The 16,616-nt window shown below is 51.4% G+C and overlaps 1 protein-coding gene across 2 annotated transcripts in view; it reads left to right on the plus strand.

Moving 5' to 3' along the window:
• The first annotated feature begins 13,689 nt into the window (after nucleotides 1-13,689).
• The window catches only part of GALT (galactose-1-phosphate uridylyltransferase), a 43,992-nt gene continuing 41,065 nt past the window's right edge, over nucleotides 13,690-16,616 (plus strand). The window contains exons 1-2 of one of the 2 annotated variants that reach the window (XM_078771902.1): nucleotides 13,690-13,766; nucleotides 13,872-14,041. In XM_078771902.1, coding sequence (XP_078628028.1) covers nucleotides 13,748-13,766; nucleotides 13,872-14,041 — 189 coding nt within the window. In that variant the 5' untranslated portion in view covers nucleotides 13,690-13,747. The remainder of the gene's footprint in view (nucleotides 13,767-13,871; nucleotides 14,042-16,616) is intronic. The other variant, XM_078771906.1, reaches the window with a different exon arrangement.

Below are 16,616 nucleotides of genomic sequence, written 5' to 3' on the forward strand. Positions count from 1 at the left end.
TAAAATACGCCATTTGGTGTCTGTCTGTCTGTCTGATGAATTTTTGAACACGATACATTCTGTCGTTACTTATCCAATCTCAACCAAACTTGACAGGATGACGAAGGGTTACACAATGAAGGTTTTAGCGCATTCATTTGCCGCCCGCCTCCCCAAAGGGTTTTACTCCCCCGAGCGGGTTTTCCCCGCCATTGCCATCAATGGCGTTGTGTGTTGAGGTGTATATCCATGTTAAGTTAGCTTTATCGTGGCGTTTTTCCAAGGCCGCTTTGAATAACAAAACTAACGATAATAGCATAATATTGTTACGGATCGCGGTTAGATGTTATTTCGACCGAGCGGTGGTGTATTACCGCGACCTAACAGCTATTCCGATTCTTCCCCAACTCACCCGATTCCACTCGAACGTTGGCCAAATCGCGCTACGCTAAATCAATGATGGAAAGGACACAACGACTGGGATAGATGAAATGACGCAAGGGGTACAGTTCTCAAGACCTCCGGAGGAGGATATAATTAGTGGTGGAGAAAAGGGGTAGATTACAAGGTAGAGTGAGGTAAAAGACAGAAGAGATGGGCACTTAGTTACAGTCTTATCTTATCCCCGACAGACCACAGACAAACGGAACAAGGCTGACTTACACAGGGATTGATGGCAGGGAAGGACAGGTAGTTCGATAGCACAAGGTGCACCTTGGCTCGGGGACAGGATCAAGCACGGTCCAAGAGATGCAGGGAGGCCTCACAGCGCTCGGAGGTGGCGTCTTTCTTTCTCCAAGCTCAGCGCGCATCTGACGTCACCTCCCTCTTCCTGCGCATGCTCAGCGGGGAGTGACACGCCCTCGGCTGGTTGACTCCGCCCCAGATGGGACCGGACCGCCGCTCCCATTGGGTGCGGGGGTTACCGGGCTCCGCCCTTGATGAGGAGCTGACAGCGAGCCCCTACGTGGTAACCCCGTCGAGCACATGTTTGATGGCGGCTCGCTGGGAAGGCCTCATGCCCTCCCAACACCCCCTACCAACCAAGCCGGAGTGAGGACGCGCACTCCCTGTGCACGCCGCCGCTGTGCTGTTGTTGTTGTTGTTCTTTCTGAACCGTGAGGAAGAGCTGCGGGGAGGTATTGGGAGGTCCTAAACTTCCTAACGGTACCATACAATCACATTCTGGTGCAACGAAGGGTCAGAATTAATGGAAACGAATCCTTAACTGACATAGACTAAGAATAACTAGCAAGATATCCTATAGTTGTCTACGTGAGATGCGGTGGACCTGGATGTGACATTTAATGGGGGAAATAGGGGGAGGTCGGGTCTACAGAGTGTTGTTTACAGAAAATGGGACTAGGGAATGGGGGATTGGGGATAGTTGGGAAGTATTGAGGAAATAGGGGAATATTTACAAGCGGATATGGATGGATGCAAATCCCATATCCGCAACATTGCACCCTTCTCTACCTCGGGGCGTCCCGACCCGATAAATTTTTACCTACTTTAGTGTGGCACTCAGATGTAGTTCCCTCTACTATTAACTCAACCCTGAGTGCGACAGTTTTACAGATGTTCACAAATGAGTAAATATGTCCCCCTGCGACGTTGCACCCTTCTCCTAACAGAAACACACCCACAAGATAACCGAATCGCGGAAAGCATCCTCAAACTAAACATACAGCCGGTAGGGAGCATCATTTATACAAGACTACACTGATATTTACACTACGATCCAGGACCTGTTCTTTGAGGAACACATGCAGATGTTATGCATAGAGAGAGCACGCATGCCAGCATCGATACACCAACCCACGAGTGCCCTGTGGCCCTACGGACTTTAATAATGTGCAGAGCACCCCGTCCAAGCACCAAAAGCACCACCCCATTATGCACAGTCAGCACCATCCGGTGCACCAATAAAGTGTTCAATAATAAATGCACAATCAAGTGTCCATGGTCACCGGTGGTGTCGCAGCCGGCCGATGTTCTGCCGCTGGTCTTGCCTTCATGGAGTGCACTTGGCCTTCTGGCTTCTTTAAAAATAAAGAAAGGCGCCAACCGCATCCATTTCTTAATTGTGGCCGTCAAGGGGCCAACTAAAAGTGGTTCACCTGTATGGCATAGGTGCCACGTTGACCCAGAGGTCCATCAACGGGTGGTGCTTGCCCGCAAAAGAACTGCGGTGCATGGTGGGCGGCCACAAAAATTGCGGTCCATTTGGTGTATCGATCCAGGCAGCAAGCAGCGGAAGTACAGGCCCACAACTGCGGAGCCAGCACCTCTCTCTCCTCTCTCTCTCTCTGCCCCAAAGCCAGATCCTCGGAGGTGGGAGACAAAAGAAGACAAGTGAGTAAGGTGGTAAGGGCGCAAAAGTGCACGCAATACTAGGTAATGCACACTAGGGGCACATGGGAACCAGGTGAGACAGGTACGTTCCTACCATACGCCCCCCCCCCCCCAACCAGGTAACCTACATTGCCCCTCCCTTACCCCTTACTGTATCCACAAAACACAACACTACCCATAAACATCTACTTTACACATCAACAAACGTCCCTACTGTCTTCCCCGTTCCTCCCATAAACCAAATTCGTCTTCTCTCCCTCCTAACCAATCAAATTTGCCATTTCCAACTCTCATCAAAATTTGCCATCTCCAACTCAACATCAAAATTTGCCATCACCAATTCATCATCAGTCCCTCCTAAGGAGGGAGAGATGGAATCACCCCAATGTCTCATCCACGTCGTGATGCGTCTCACAAATCCACACAGCAATTCTCCTTTCCTGCAACACAGAACAAAGGAACACAGGTGTGGAGTCATCATCATCACCTCAGGTAAGTGGCTGCGTATGGTGCGACAGGTTCATCAATCCTAACTATTTCCTAAATGACTTTAACAACTTTACATTACCCGGGGTCTTTCCCTGCCAATCCATTGGCCAACTTACACTATGGGTTCTAAAAACCAATTCCCATTGACCAAACTGTGGTGCTTCTCAAGTTGGGGTCTCACTCCCCCGATTCATCACTCGGTGCCCCCCGCACAATTTCGGTGGCTGGGTCGTGTGACGCTCCCAGCTGGTCCGCCCACCTGCACACCTCCACCACTGTTGTTGCCTACCGAGCTCACCTGCTCCTCACCCTAACCTAACTAACTGGGGAAGGCCCTCTCGCACTCTCACCCCCTCAGTGCCCTCTCTGGCACGGGCTGCCCGATCCACACCCGGGATCCTCAGGCACCCACTGACACTAACGGCTCCCAGAGCCCACCTGCGGCCTCACCTGGCCGACATCTAACAGTGGCGGAGTGCCCAACCATTCACACTCATACTAACAGGCCACACGACCAGCCAATTTCACCACACCAATGCACCCATCCACAATACCATTCTGCAACCGCACCACAAATGCCAATATCCAACCACAATTTACCTATACCCTCTACCTAACACTTACACTACCCGCCCCGGGTATCCGTGATGGGGGTCCACTCTTCCCCCATCCACACCTTCGCACCACGCACACCACTCCGTCCCACTTACTCCAACTCTCTCCACACCACTCATTCTCTGCTCCATATATTCCACACACCTGTACTTGCACACCTGTGCTCTCATACTTGGTGCCGCCTGCACCCTTCTCTCCCCCAAGCGCATTCGCGCTGATCCACAACACTCACTACTCATACACTGCTCCACACACCTGTCCAGTTCTCACACAGCATCATCTCATCTAACTACTCCCCTCTGAAACTTGCGCTTCCCAGTCGTCCCTTTAAACTATTGCGCTCCCTCGTCATTATCATCCACCCTAATCTATCTGCGTCCCCTCTACAGGTATCCTTGTCACTAACTAACCTTAACGTTACCTAATGTCATCTTCGCTAGATCCCTACACACAATATCCTAACCCTCCCGGGCTAGTTTTCACTGCCATCAACCCCCCATCATCTATAGCGCATTTGCCCCCATTCATGGGAAGGGTGGCAGGGATGCCACCCTTACCCACCGGGCCCATCGCTCATCAATCCCCCAGTCCTCTGGCACTAATAAGCCCCCCTTATTCAGAGGTACTGGGTCCCGCCTCGGCATCTAAAGCCGAGGCAATCCACGGGGGCACCTGCTCGCCGGTGTAAGGCCTTATCCGGTCGGCGTGGACGATCCGAGGGAGGGCTCGTGGCCCCATTTTGATTTTTACTACCACGTCACAGACTTGCGACAGGATGACCCCCGGGCCTTGCCAGGGAGAGGTGAGTTTCGGGCACCTACCCTTCCTCCTCTGGGGATTGAAGAACCAAATCTTCATCCCCGGAGTGTACTGACTCCCCTGGCTCCGGTGGTCGTACCTGCGCTTCATCTTCTCCCCCGCCAGATGGAGTTGGCGGCGGGCGAAGGCATGGACTAGCTCCATGCCTTCCTCTAGGTGACGTGCGTACCCCTCCCTCGGCGGGTTAACCACTGTGTCTGGCACGGGACCGCATAGCAAGTCGGCGGGAGCCCGTAACTCCCGCCCATACATAAGCAACGCTGGACTGCATGCGGTGGCCCCGTGCTGGCTGGTTCGGTAGGCCATGAGCAAATAAGGGAGATGTTCGTCCCAGTCATCCTGACGGGTGGCGGTGAACAGTGCCAGTTGTTGGATTAAAGTTCGGTTGAATCTTTCCACCATCCCGTCAGATTGAGGTCTTAAAGGCGTTGTTCTTGTTTTCCGAATTTACAGGAGACTGCACACATCTTTTAGCAATTTGCTCTCAAAATTTCGTCCCTGGTCGGTGTGCAACTCCTGTGGAATCCCATGCCGGCACACAAATCCTTCCACGAAGGCCTGCGCTACCACCCCTGCTTCTTGGTTGGGGAGGGCGTAGGCCTCCGGCCACTTGGTGAAGTAGTCCATCACAACGAGGATGTACTTATTACCTAGGCGGGTGCGGGGTAGTGGGCCTAGGATATCCATGGCCACCCACTCTAGGGGGGCCCCCACCTGGTGTAATTGAAGGGGGGCCCTCATCCTCCGTGCTGGTCCCTTTTTGGCAGTACAGGCGTCGCATCTCTGACACCAGTCCTGTATGTCGCGCCCCATATTCACCCAATAAAACCTCCGGCGTACCTGCGATGTCGTCTTTGTCCTGCCCAAATGGCCGCCGGGGCGGGTACCATGCAACTGTTGCAATATATCAGTCTTAAATTTATTTGGGACTACCACCAGCCAGGAAGTTTTATCAGAGGGGACCTCCACCCACTTGCGATACAAGATGTTATCCTTCAATTCCAGGGTTTTCCACTGAGCCCAATATGCCTTGGTCTGTGCCCCGAGGGGGGTGACCTCTTCCCCATTAGGTCTTTGCCCCAATCTCACCCATTCGTGCACCGGCCCCAGTACGGGGTCCTCCCGCTGGGCCGCGCTCCAAGCCAAAGTTCCGAATTCCTCATCTGCGGTTAGTGGCAAAATTGGCCCTCTCACCCGGGTTGCACGGACAACGAGGGTCGGGTCCGAATCGCCCAATTGTTCCCTCTCCTCGTGTCTCGCACAAAATTTGCAGTTTTCCCCCAGACAAGGACGCCGAGAGAGTGCGTCCGCATTACCATGGGCCTTCCCGGCCCTATGGGCCACATCAAAATCGTACTGCTGCAACTTTTCCAACCACCTTGCAATTTGGCCCTCCGGTTCCTTGAACCGAAGGAGCCATTGCAAGGAGGAATGGTCAGTTCTAACCAAAAATTTCCGCCCGTACAAGTACGGGTGAAAATGGTTCATGGCAGCCAGCATAGCCAATAACTCTTTGCGAGTGACACAATAATTTCGCTCGGGCCTACTTAAGGCCCGACTATAGTAACCAATCACTCTCTCCACGCCCTCCTGTGTCTGAGACAAAACTGCGCCCAATCCTTCCTGGCTCGCATCCGTGTCCAGGGTAAATGCCCCGTTGCTAGTGGGGTAAGCTAGAAGGGGTGCGGATGTTAGACACCCCTTCAATTTTTGGAAGGCCTCGTGGCACTCCCTTGTCCAATTAAATCTCGTCCCCTTCTCCGTAAGGCGGTGAAGGGGCCGAGCCAACTCCGCAAATTTCGCCACGAAGCGCCGGTAGTAGGAGCAGAGTCCCAAAAATCCCCGCACCTCTTTGATGGTACGTGGTGCAGGCCACTCCTCTACCGCTTTAATTTTGTCTGGGTCCGTTTTTACCCCCTCGCAACCGATGACGTGGCCTAAATAGGCCACCTCCTTGGCAAACAAGGTGCACTTACTGGGGCTCAGTTTCAACCCTGCCTGTCTGAGGCACCTAAACACCTGGTCCAAATTAGCTACTGCCTGGGGGAACGTTTTGGCATGTACTAGGACGTCATCCAGGTACACCAGGCATGATTGCCATGGCATGCCGCCTAGTACATGTTCCATCAATCCTTCAAAGGTGGCGGGGGCGTTACACAAACCAAACGGCATCACAGTAAACTGATACAGTCCCTTACCTGTGGAAAATGCCGTTTTCTCCTTCCCTGCCCTATCCATCTCCACCTGCCAATACCCACTCTTGAGGTCCAAAGTTGAGAACCAATTTGAGCCCGCAACGGCATCGAGGGTGTCATCAATCCTTGGCAGGGGATATGAGTCCTTGAGTGTCACGTTGTTTAGCTGGCGATAGTCCACGCAAAACCGCGTGGTCCCATCCTTCTTTTTGACCAGCACAACAGGTGACATCCAAGGACTTTCCGAGGGCTCGATCACGCCTGCGTCGAGCATTTTTTCAACCTGCTCGTCAGCTTCCGCCCTCTTGCTCCAAGGGAGCCGTCGGGCGGCCTGACGAATAGGCCGGGCCTCACCGGTGTGGATCTGATGTTTCACCAGGCCCGTACGTCCAATATCCTCGGTGGACAGGGAGAAGAGGTCCAAATGGGACCCAACCAGTTTGTGTAAGGCCTCCCTCTGGGTACCTCCCAACTCTACGCTACTACGATTTACCATCTCGCAAATGAGATCGGGCCAATTCCTACTTCTTATTGAAGGCTGCCCCCGGCGCCGGCTCGGCTGGACGTTCTCGCCCCTCACTGTCGCGACTTCCTCAACTGGGGTGCAGCCAGCTACCCTCGTGCCCCTTACTATAGTGCGTGGTTCTGTACTTATATTTATTACTCGGACGGCCACTACCGGTCTGTCCGTTTTTACAAGGGTGCGGCCCACGATTAAACCCGGTATGGACTGCGCTGCCACCGGTTCGACCAGGCCGCAGGACTCCTGCCATGTTGGGCGAGCTGCCCATCGGGCCGGCACTATCGCCTCGGCCCTTGGAGGAATGGTCACGGCCTCGGAAGCCTCCAGCTCCGCTCTCTCGGCCGTGCTCACTCCCCCTAACGGCAGCTCTTCTACTCCCACCTGCAGGATCCCCCGGCACAAGTCGATTTTACAACCGCTGGCAGTCAACAAATCCAACCCTATTAAACATGGGTCGCACACCTCCGCCACCCAAACATCTATCTCCCTCCTTACCGACCCTAACTTGAGGGTCACAGAACCACGCCCTATGATCGGGGCCGTTACCCCGGTAGCAAGTTGCAAACTATAATTTTGCAGGCGCTGGATCTTATCCCAGCCACCTGCGCTCGAATCAAGGACCACAGGGCTGATGATCGTGGCGCTAGCTCCTGTGTCCACTACGGCGTCTACCCCCACGCCGGCAATTTTGCATCTGATTGTCAGGCTACCGGTTCCAATTTGGCCACAATAAATGAACTGTCGCGTCAATGAGGGCTCTCCTCCATCCTCTTCTGCCGAACACCGCCCTACGTGCCCGACACCTTCTAGTTTCCCGGGGTCTGGTGGGGGGGTGTCTGGGGTCGGCTAACCCGCTCCCCCCTGGGCGGAGTTGAGGACCTCAACCGCCGGGGATCATCCCGGCGCGTGGCTCGACAGTGCCGCGCCAGGTGACCCAGACGGTTGCAAGTATAGCACCTCACCTGATAAGGTGCTTGTCTCCGGAATTCCAAATTTCCCCCCCTGAAGGTCCGAATTGGATTACCCGCTCGTGGTCCACCGCGGGCCACCTCCGGGGCCGCCTGCCATGGTCCAGGTCCCGCCAGGCGCTGGTCCACCAGCCTCCAGACCATGCCCGCCAGGTCAGGACTCACGTCGGGGGCAGGCCCCCTAAGGGGTCCGCCCTCCATCAGGGGTCCCACCTGGCGGACCGCCATTGCGTGACGCTCGCTCCCCCGGGCCAGGGGCCTCGCTGCTTCCCAACGGGCTGCAGCGTCAGCCGCCTGGCTCAGAGTCTGCGGGTGCCACATGGCGAGCTGTTGCCGGAGCTCAATATCCGGGAGGGCCTGGATAAAATGGTCCAGCGCCAGGCTTTCCTGGGAATCCGCTGCCATGTTAGCATGTGCGATCCCCACTGCACGGCGAATGTCGTGGGCAAGTTCCCCGATGGCTTCCTGGGGCTTGCGTTTTCGCAGCGCGAGCTGAGCTTTAACAAGCTCGCTCTGCTGTTCAATGCCGAATCGATTAATTAGGGCGTCGCGGAGGGCTGGCAGGGTGAGAGCACCCGGTGGTAATGCCGTCAGCACCTCCGCCGCCGCACCGCGCAATGCGGCCACCAGGTGTACTCCACCTTCGTCCTCACCCCAACCGTTGCCCTTACACACACAGTCAAACTGCGCCAGGTACGCGCGTAGATCACTCTTGCCGTCATACGGCGCGAGTGGGACCTTGTGGGACCACCTCGTATGCGGGTCGTTGCCCGCCTGCCGGACCCCGTGCGTCGCCCCTTGCGGGGTCAGCGCGGGGCCGAACCGGCCGGGCCCCCACAGTACATTACCCCCAAGGGGCTCCCGTGCCTCCCCTGTCCCTCTAAAAACTACCCCTGTTGGTGTCGATGCATGGGTCACACTTCCGCAACCCGCTACCCATTCCATACCACCACAACCTTGCTCACTCACACCTCGCACCTCTCCCATCACCGGACCTTCTCGCTCGCACCCTCGTTCCATACCCTCCGGACCAGCCATACACCTCACTCTTGGCCTCTCACGAACATCCGTGTCCATCTCGACCCCCAAGCTTATTAAATCACCTGGCGCATCATACGCACGACCATATTGGTCACCACTTACACCGGGTCCTCTTTCTTTTTGCTTCTCCTCCATCACCTGCGAATCCCTCATCCGGTTAATGAGCACATCATCACGATCCGAACACAGACTTTGGACCAATTCTTTTACTTCCTCCTTTATCTCTTTCTTATCCTCTCTCCGTCGCTTCTTAATTTCGCTCACCCCTTCTTCCACTTCTTCTAATTTCTGCTTCACCTCCTTCATCTCCTCGTGCGCCCCCTTAAGTTCTTCCTCTAACTCCACCTTATTTTTTTCTATGTGCTCCCGCACCTCCCGCTCTTTAACCTCCATCACCTCTACCACCTTGTTCATTTTCCTCGTCAGGTCCTCATGTACCGTCTGACACTCTTTTTTAATTACCCCTACGTCCTTTTTCATCTCCTTCTGTGTCGATTTTAAACCCTCTATTACCGCAGTGTTCTTCTTTAGCTGGTCCCCCAACTCCTTTTGTCCCACTGTCAGTTGTTCTACTCCCAGCGTCAACTCCTCTATACCACCTTGCAATTTTACAGTCCCCTTTCTCACCTCCTTCTCCATGCGCTCCTTACAGTGCCTCACCTCCTCGCGCACTCTTCCGACCTCCTCACTCACACCTCTTCTGATCTCTTCTCCCATCACTTGCATCTCCTGCCCAGATGCCACCCTCATCTGCTCCATTTCCTCCCTGTGAGCATCCAATTTAGTTTCTACCCCCATTCTGACCCCCTCTATCTGCTGCCCCATTTTTTTAACTTCCCTTTCCGCTTGGTCCCTTATGTCCCTCAATTTGCCTTCCATACTGTTTTCTAACCCCTCTAATCCCTTTTTCATCCCTTCCATTTGATTCTCTTGAGCGGCCATTCTGTTTTCTACCCCCATTAACCCATGTTTCACCCCTTCTATCCCATTGTCTAACCCCTCTAATTTCTTGTCTAATCCCTCACCGGTACTCCTCGCTTCGTCCCTCATTACCCCCAATTGCTCACTCTGAGCCCTCGCTTCGTCCCTCATTACCCCCATTTGGCCCTCCAATCGCTCACCGTGAGCATCCATCCGGTTCCCTATTTGTCCCATTCGCTCACCCTGAGCATCCATTTTTGCTTCTAGCCCCATATTTGCCATTAGTATGGTTGCATTAATCTGCGCCATGAGGTCCCGCACATCAATTCCCGCTATTTGCGCAGCGGGCGCGGCTACCCCGCGCTCGTGCGAGCTGCCACTTTGTGCGTCCGTAACCTCGTGCGCGAGGACGCCATTTTGCGAACCTGCCGCCCTCACTGCTTCGCTCTCCTCATGTCCCTCAATTTGGTCCTGGATCGACCCTGCCTCACTCTCCTCTACCGGAACCCAGCCGTCTTGATCTGCCATAGCGCGACTTTCAAAATTCGGGTTTTTTGTAAAACAAAATCAAATTTCGGTGTCTTTATAATTTTGACCAAATTTTTTCCTAGATGTTTTTTTAAATTTAATTTGGTTCGGGCCTCGAATCTCACTCCTCGACACCAATTGTTACGGATCGCGGTTAGATGTTATTTCGACTGAGCGGTGGTGTATTACCGTGACCTAACAGTTATTCTGATTCTTCCCCAACTCACCCGATTCCACTCGAACGTTGGCCAAATCGCGCTACGCTAAATCAATGATGGAAAGGCCACAACGACTGGGATAGATGAAACGACGCAAGGGGTACAGTTCTCAAGACCTCCGGAGGAGGATATAATTAGTGGTGGAGAAAAGGGCTAGATTACAAGGTAGAGTGAGGTAAAAGACACAGAAGAGATGGGCACTTAGTTACAGTCTTATCTTATCCCCGACAGACCACAGACAAACGGAACAAGGCTGACTTACACAGGGATTGATGGCAGGGAAGGACAGGTAGTTCGATAGCACAAGGTGCACCTTGGCTCGGGGACAGGATCAAGCACGGTCCAAGAGATGCAGGGAGGCCTCACAGCGCTCGGAGGTGGCGTCTTTCTTTCTCCAAGCTCAGCGCGCATCTGACGTCACCTCCCTCTTCCTGCGCATGCTCAGCGGGGAGTGACACGCCCTCAGCTGGTTGACTCCGCCCCAGATGGGACCGGTCCTCCGCTCCCATTGGGTGCGGGGGTTACCGGGCTCCGCCCTTGACGAGGAGCTGACAGCGAGCCCCTACGTGGTAACCCCGTCGAGCACATGTTCGATGGCGGCTCGCTGGGAAGGCCTCATGCCCTCCCAACACCCCCTACCAACCAAGCCGGAGTGAGGACGCGCACTCCCTGTGCACGCCGCCGCCGTGCTGTTGTTGTTGTTGTTGTTTCTGAACCGTGAGGAAGAGCTGCGGGGAGGTATTTGGAGGTCCTAAACTTCCTAACGGTGCCATACAATCACATTCTGGTGCAACGAAGGGTCAGAATTAATGGAAACGAATCCTTAACTGACATAGACTAAGAATAACTAGCAAGATGTCCTATAGTTGTCTACGTGAGATGCGGTGGACCTGGATGCGACATTTGATGGGGGAAATAGGGGGAGGTCGGGTCTACAGAGTGTTGTTTACAGAAAATGGGACTAGGGAATGGGGGATTGGGGATAGTTGGGAAGTATTGAGGAAATAGGGGAATATTTACAAGTGGATATGGATGGATGCAAATCCCATATCTGCAACAATATTAATGTTATTACTTCTAAAACAATATTAATACCAATAATATCTCAACTCCCCCTGCTCGAATGCTTCAACCACTTGGCGTTCTCTCCACAACTAGGCAAATTAACACACACCCAATGTTCTTGAGACCCGACCAGAGATCGACTGTAATCTATATACCCCACAGAGGAATGACCCATCCTGCCGCTCCCGTAGTGAGCAGGTGTACTAGTATATCAAAAGCGAGCTATGATGTATGTCGAGTAACTGACAGACTAGTCCCCGAATTCACATGTACATGTTGTGTGCAAAAAGGAAACAATAAAGAGCAATCAACGATTGCTGACCGATTGGGAAATGCACCAGGACATGTTTTTAGTGGTTGCTATGGCTTTTGTGTTAAAACAAATATGGCGGCCGAATCCCGTGACCATTGACATCATCATTTTTTTTTCTCCACCAATTTATCCCGAGATGACGCTCAACAAATTTTATCTTGATTGGATGAACTTTTATACTTCTCGAATTATGACGTCATGAAAGCCCACAAAATCTTGTTTCTCACAGTCTGAGAGTCCTGTCGGTGCTTTTTTGCAAACTCCAAGTGGGCTTTCATGTGTCTTTCACTGAGGAGAGGCTTCCGTCTGGCCACTGCCATAAAGCCCAGATCGGTGGAGTGATGTGATGGTTGTCCTTCTGGAAGTTTCTCCCATCTCCACACAGGAACTCCGGAGCTCAGCCAGAGTGACCATCGGGTTCTTGGTCACCTCTCTTACCAAGGCCCTTCTCCCCCGATTGCTTAGTTTGGCCGGGCGGCCAGCTCTAGGAAGAGTCCTGGTTGTTCCAAACTTCTTCCATTTAAGAATTATGGAGGCCACTGTGCTCTTGGGAACCTTCAATGCAGCAGAAATTTTTTTGTAGGCTTCCCCAGATCTGTGCCTCGACACAATCCTGTCTCTGAGCTCTGCAGGCAGTTCCTTCGACCTCATGGCTTGGTTTTTGCTCTGATATGCATTGTCAGCTGTGAGACCTTATATAGACAGGTGTGTGCCTTTCCAAATCATGACCAATCAATTGAATTTACCACAGGTGGACTCCAATCAAGGTGTAGAAACATCTCAAAGATGATCAAGAGAAATGGGAGGCACCTGAGCTAAATTTCAAGTGTCATAGCAAAGGGTCTGAATACTTATGTCCATGTGATATTTCAGTTTTTTATTTTTAATAAATTTGCAAAACTTTCTAAAAGCTTGTTTTGTCTTTGTCATTATGGGGTATTGAGTGTAGATTGATGAGGGAAATATGCATTTAAACGATTTCAGCATAAGGCTGCAACATAACAAAATGTGAAAAAAGTGTAGGAGTCTGAATACTTTCTGAATGCACTGTATATATATATATATACATACCACATTAAATTCATTAATACCTAGTTGGAAGATACTGATACAGATGTTGACTTCCTCCTCTCTTATAATTCAAATATGGTAACCCTAATTCACAGTGATCTGAAGGGATGGGTCGTTTTCACGTTCCAAACTGATTTCGGCGCTAAATCAGCCGAACATCGAGTAATTCTCTTGGAGTATCATCGAGTGGCATTGAAGTAATTGCGAGATTCACAGTCACAGACCACGCTTGACAGAACGTTAAATGGGACTGTGTGGTAAATGTTGTTTATCGGAAGTGGCATTTTTTTATTTTTTTTGAAATTATGTAGATTTGGGTATTTAAGTGTCAATTCTGCATAATTAACGACCTTTAGGTATAATACTGCAACTTATTGCAAACTAAACTGTATAAACTTGTATATCCAAAGAAAAATTGGATTGATATTATTAATCTTAACTTATACACCGCCATAAATGCTGTTTTAAAAATGTACTTTTTTTTCCACTGTTTTTCATATCAATGCAACTGGTTAGAGAACGTTCAGAAAATAAAGAGCATTACAAGAATACTGCAAAAGATAGAATATAATTCAAAATCCTTGATTGTTTATCTTTGTAAAAAGGTGATCACTCGCCACTTCCGTAGGTGCAGAGCAAGTTCGGCAATGGAGTTCGACCCCAAAGGTTCGTTCGATAAGCGTAGCGTACAATGTGAGCTCAAATCAGTTAAACTTCTCGACGCTGTCAAACTTGTCGGCTGTGCTGATGCATTGTATTTATGCGCTGCAGAGCACCAGCACCTCAGGTACAACCCGCTTCGGGACGAGTGGGTGTTGGTATCGGCGCACCGGATGGGGAGACCCTGGCGTGGGCAGCTTGAGGGGACGGGGGAGGACCCTGTCCCACGTCACGACCCAGCGAATCCGCTGTGCCCTGGTTCGCGGCGAGCTAACGGACAGGTGTGTGTGTTCATTCCATCCCGCACCAGTGTGAGGGAGGGGTGACGACCTGGTCGGTAAAGCACTAAACAAAAAGAATGACCGAATTGTGGTCACAACCTGCGACGAAATCCGGTAACGGGCCGATTGGGTAAAGCACCTTTAATGTGATTTAAATAATTAACTCGACACCACTTTTCCATGTCACCCTCCGCCACGGTTATACCAGAACGAGCTGATTAGTCCCACATCCATGTCACCCTCTGCCACGGTTACATCACAACGAGCTGATTCGTCACACATCCATGTCACCCTCCGCCACGGTTATACCAGAACGAGCTGATTTGGCACACATCCATGTCACCCTCCGCCACGGTTACATCAGAACGAGCTCATTCGGCACACATCCATGTCACCCTCCGCCACGGTTACATCAGAACGAGCTCATTCGGCACACATCCATGTCACCCTCCACCACGGTTATACCAGAACGAGCTGATTTGGCACACATCAATGTCACCCTCCACCACTGTTGTATCAGAACAAGCTGATTCGTCAAACATCCATGTCACCCTCCGGCACTGTTATATCAGAACAAACTGATTCGTCAAACATCCATGTCACCCTCCGGCACTGTTATATCAGAATGAGCTGATTTGTCACACATCCATGTCACCCTCCACCACGGTTATATCAGAACGAGCTGATTCATCACACATCCATGTCACCCTCTGCCACGGTTATACCAGAATGAGCTGATTTGGCACACATCCATGTCATCCTCCACCACGGTTATACCAGAATGAGCTGATTTGGCACACATCCATGTCACCCTCCATCACGGTTATACCAGAATGAGCTGATTTGGCACACATCCATGTCACCCTCCGCCACGGTTATACCAGAATGAGCTGATTTGGCACACATCCATGTCGCCCTCCGCCACGGTTATACCAGAATGAGCTGATTTGGCACACATCCATGTCGCCCTCCGCCACGGTTATACCAGAATGAGCTGATTTGGTACACATCCATGTCACCCTCCGCCACGGTTATACCAGAATGAGCTGATTTGGCACACATCCATGTCGCCCTCCGCCACGGTTATACCAGAATGAGCTGATTTGGCACACATCCATGTCGCCCTCCACCACGGTTATACCAGAATGAGCTGATTTGGCACACATCCATGTCACCCTCCATCACGGTTATACCAGAATGAGCTGATTTGGTACACATCCATGTCACCCTCCGCCACGGTTATACCAGAATGAGCTGATTTGGCACACATCCATGTCGCCCTCCGCCACGGTTATACCAGAATGAGCTGATTTGGCACACATCCATGTCGCCCTCCGCCACGGTTATACCAAAATGAGCTGATTTGGCACACATCCATGTCACCCTCCACCACGGTTATACCAGAATGAGCTGATTTGGCACACATCCATGTCGCCCTCCGCCACGGTTATACCAGAATGAGCTGATTTGGCACACATCCATGTCACCCTCCGCCATGGTTATACCAGAATGAGCTGATTTGGCACACATCCATGTCACCCTCCGCCACGGTTATACCACAATGAGCTTATTTGGCACACATCCATGTCACCCTCCGCCACGGTTATACCAGAATGAGCCGATTTGGTACACATCCATGTCACCCTCCACCATGGTTATACCAGAATGAGCTGATTTGGCACACATCCATGTCACCCTCCGCCACGGTTATACCAGAATGAGTTGATTTGGCACACATGCATGTCACGCTCTGCCGCAGTTATATCAGAACGTGCTGATTCGTCACACAGGCACAGATCGTTTAACCCCAATATGGGGCCATTTGAAAATTGCGTAACGCTGTTTTTGATAAAATCTCTCACCCCAACCACATGTGGTGTTACAGATTTAATCATGAGTGAAGCACAGTTTACTCAGTTGTGGAAGAGGTAACGAAAGATGCATGCAGACCACATTGTGAGTAACAAAGCCCATGTAAATTGGATGATGTTTAACACAAAATCATCACAGGAACGGCTTTATGGAGCCATGTACTGGGCATGCTGACTGGCTTGATTAAACCTTACTAATAATTTTTAGTCTGACATTGATTCAATTTTTTGGGTTCTCTCATCATGAGTAACACTCGACCCAAACAAAGCCAATGGAAATCTAACGCAACAAATCCGGGCAGTGTATAATCAGCAGAGGCCTACAGGCCTGATGTCTTAGGTCCACCAGAAATTTTGTCTGTGTGCCATGGTGGGTGGAGTCGAGCGACAAATGTGGGTGGGGTCCGGCAGTTGGCTGACCAATGGGTGCACATTTCAAAAATCGACCTCCAATAACAACAACCATGTGGAACTCATGTAAAAATCTATGAAATACATAACTACAGAGCTGTACCTCAATGAGAATTTGAAAACTTAATACGTAAATAAATCGATACGCGATTTTCGAAATGTATGAATGCTAAATGAGCCGTTTTGCGCATGTGCTGTGTATTTACAGTGACTCGGTTCTTCTCCCCGGGCACTTTTAACTTGCTTATGCCAGTGCAAAATGTGTAATTCAAATAGTCTTTTAAACATATTTT

The sequence above is a fragment of the Myxine glutinosa genome, chromosome 2, assembly GCF_964187855.1.
Source record: "Myxine glutinosa chromosome 2, kmMyxGlut1.1, whole genome shotgun sequence".
Lineage (NCBI taxonomy): Eukaryota > Metazoa > Chordata > Myxini > Myxiniformes > Myxinidae > Myxine > Myxine glutinosa.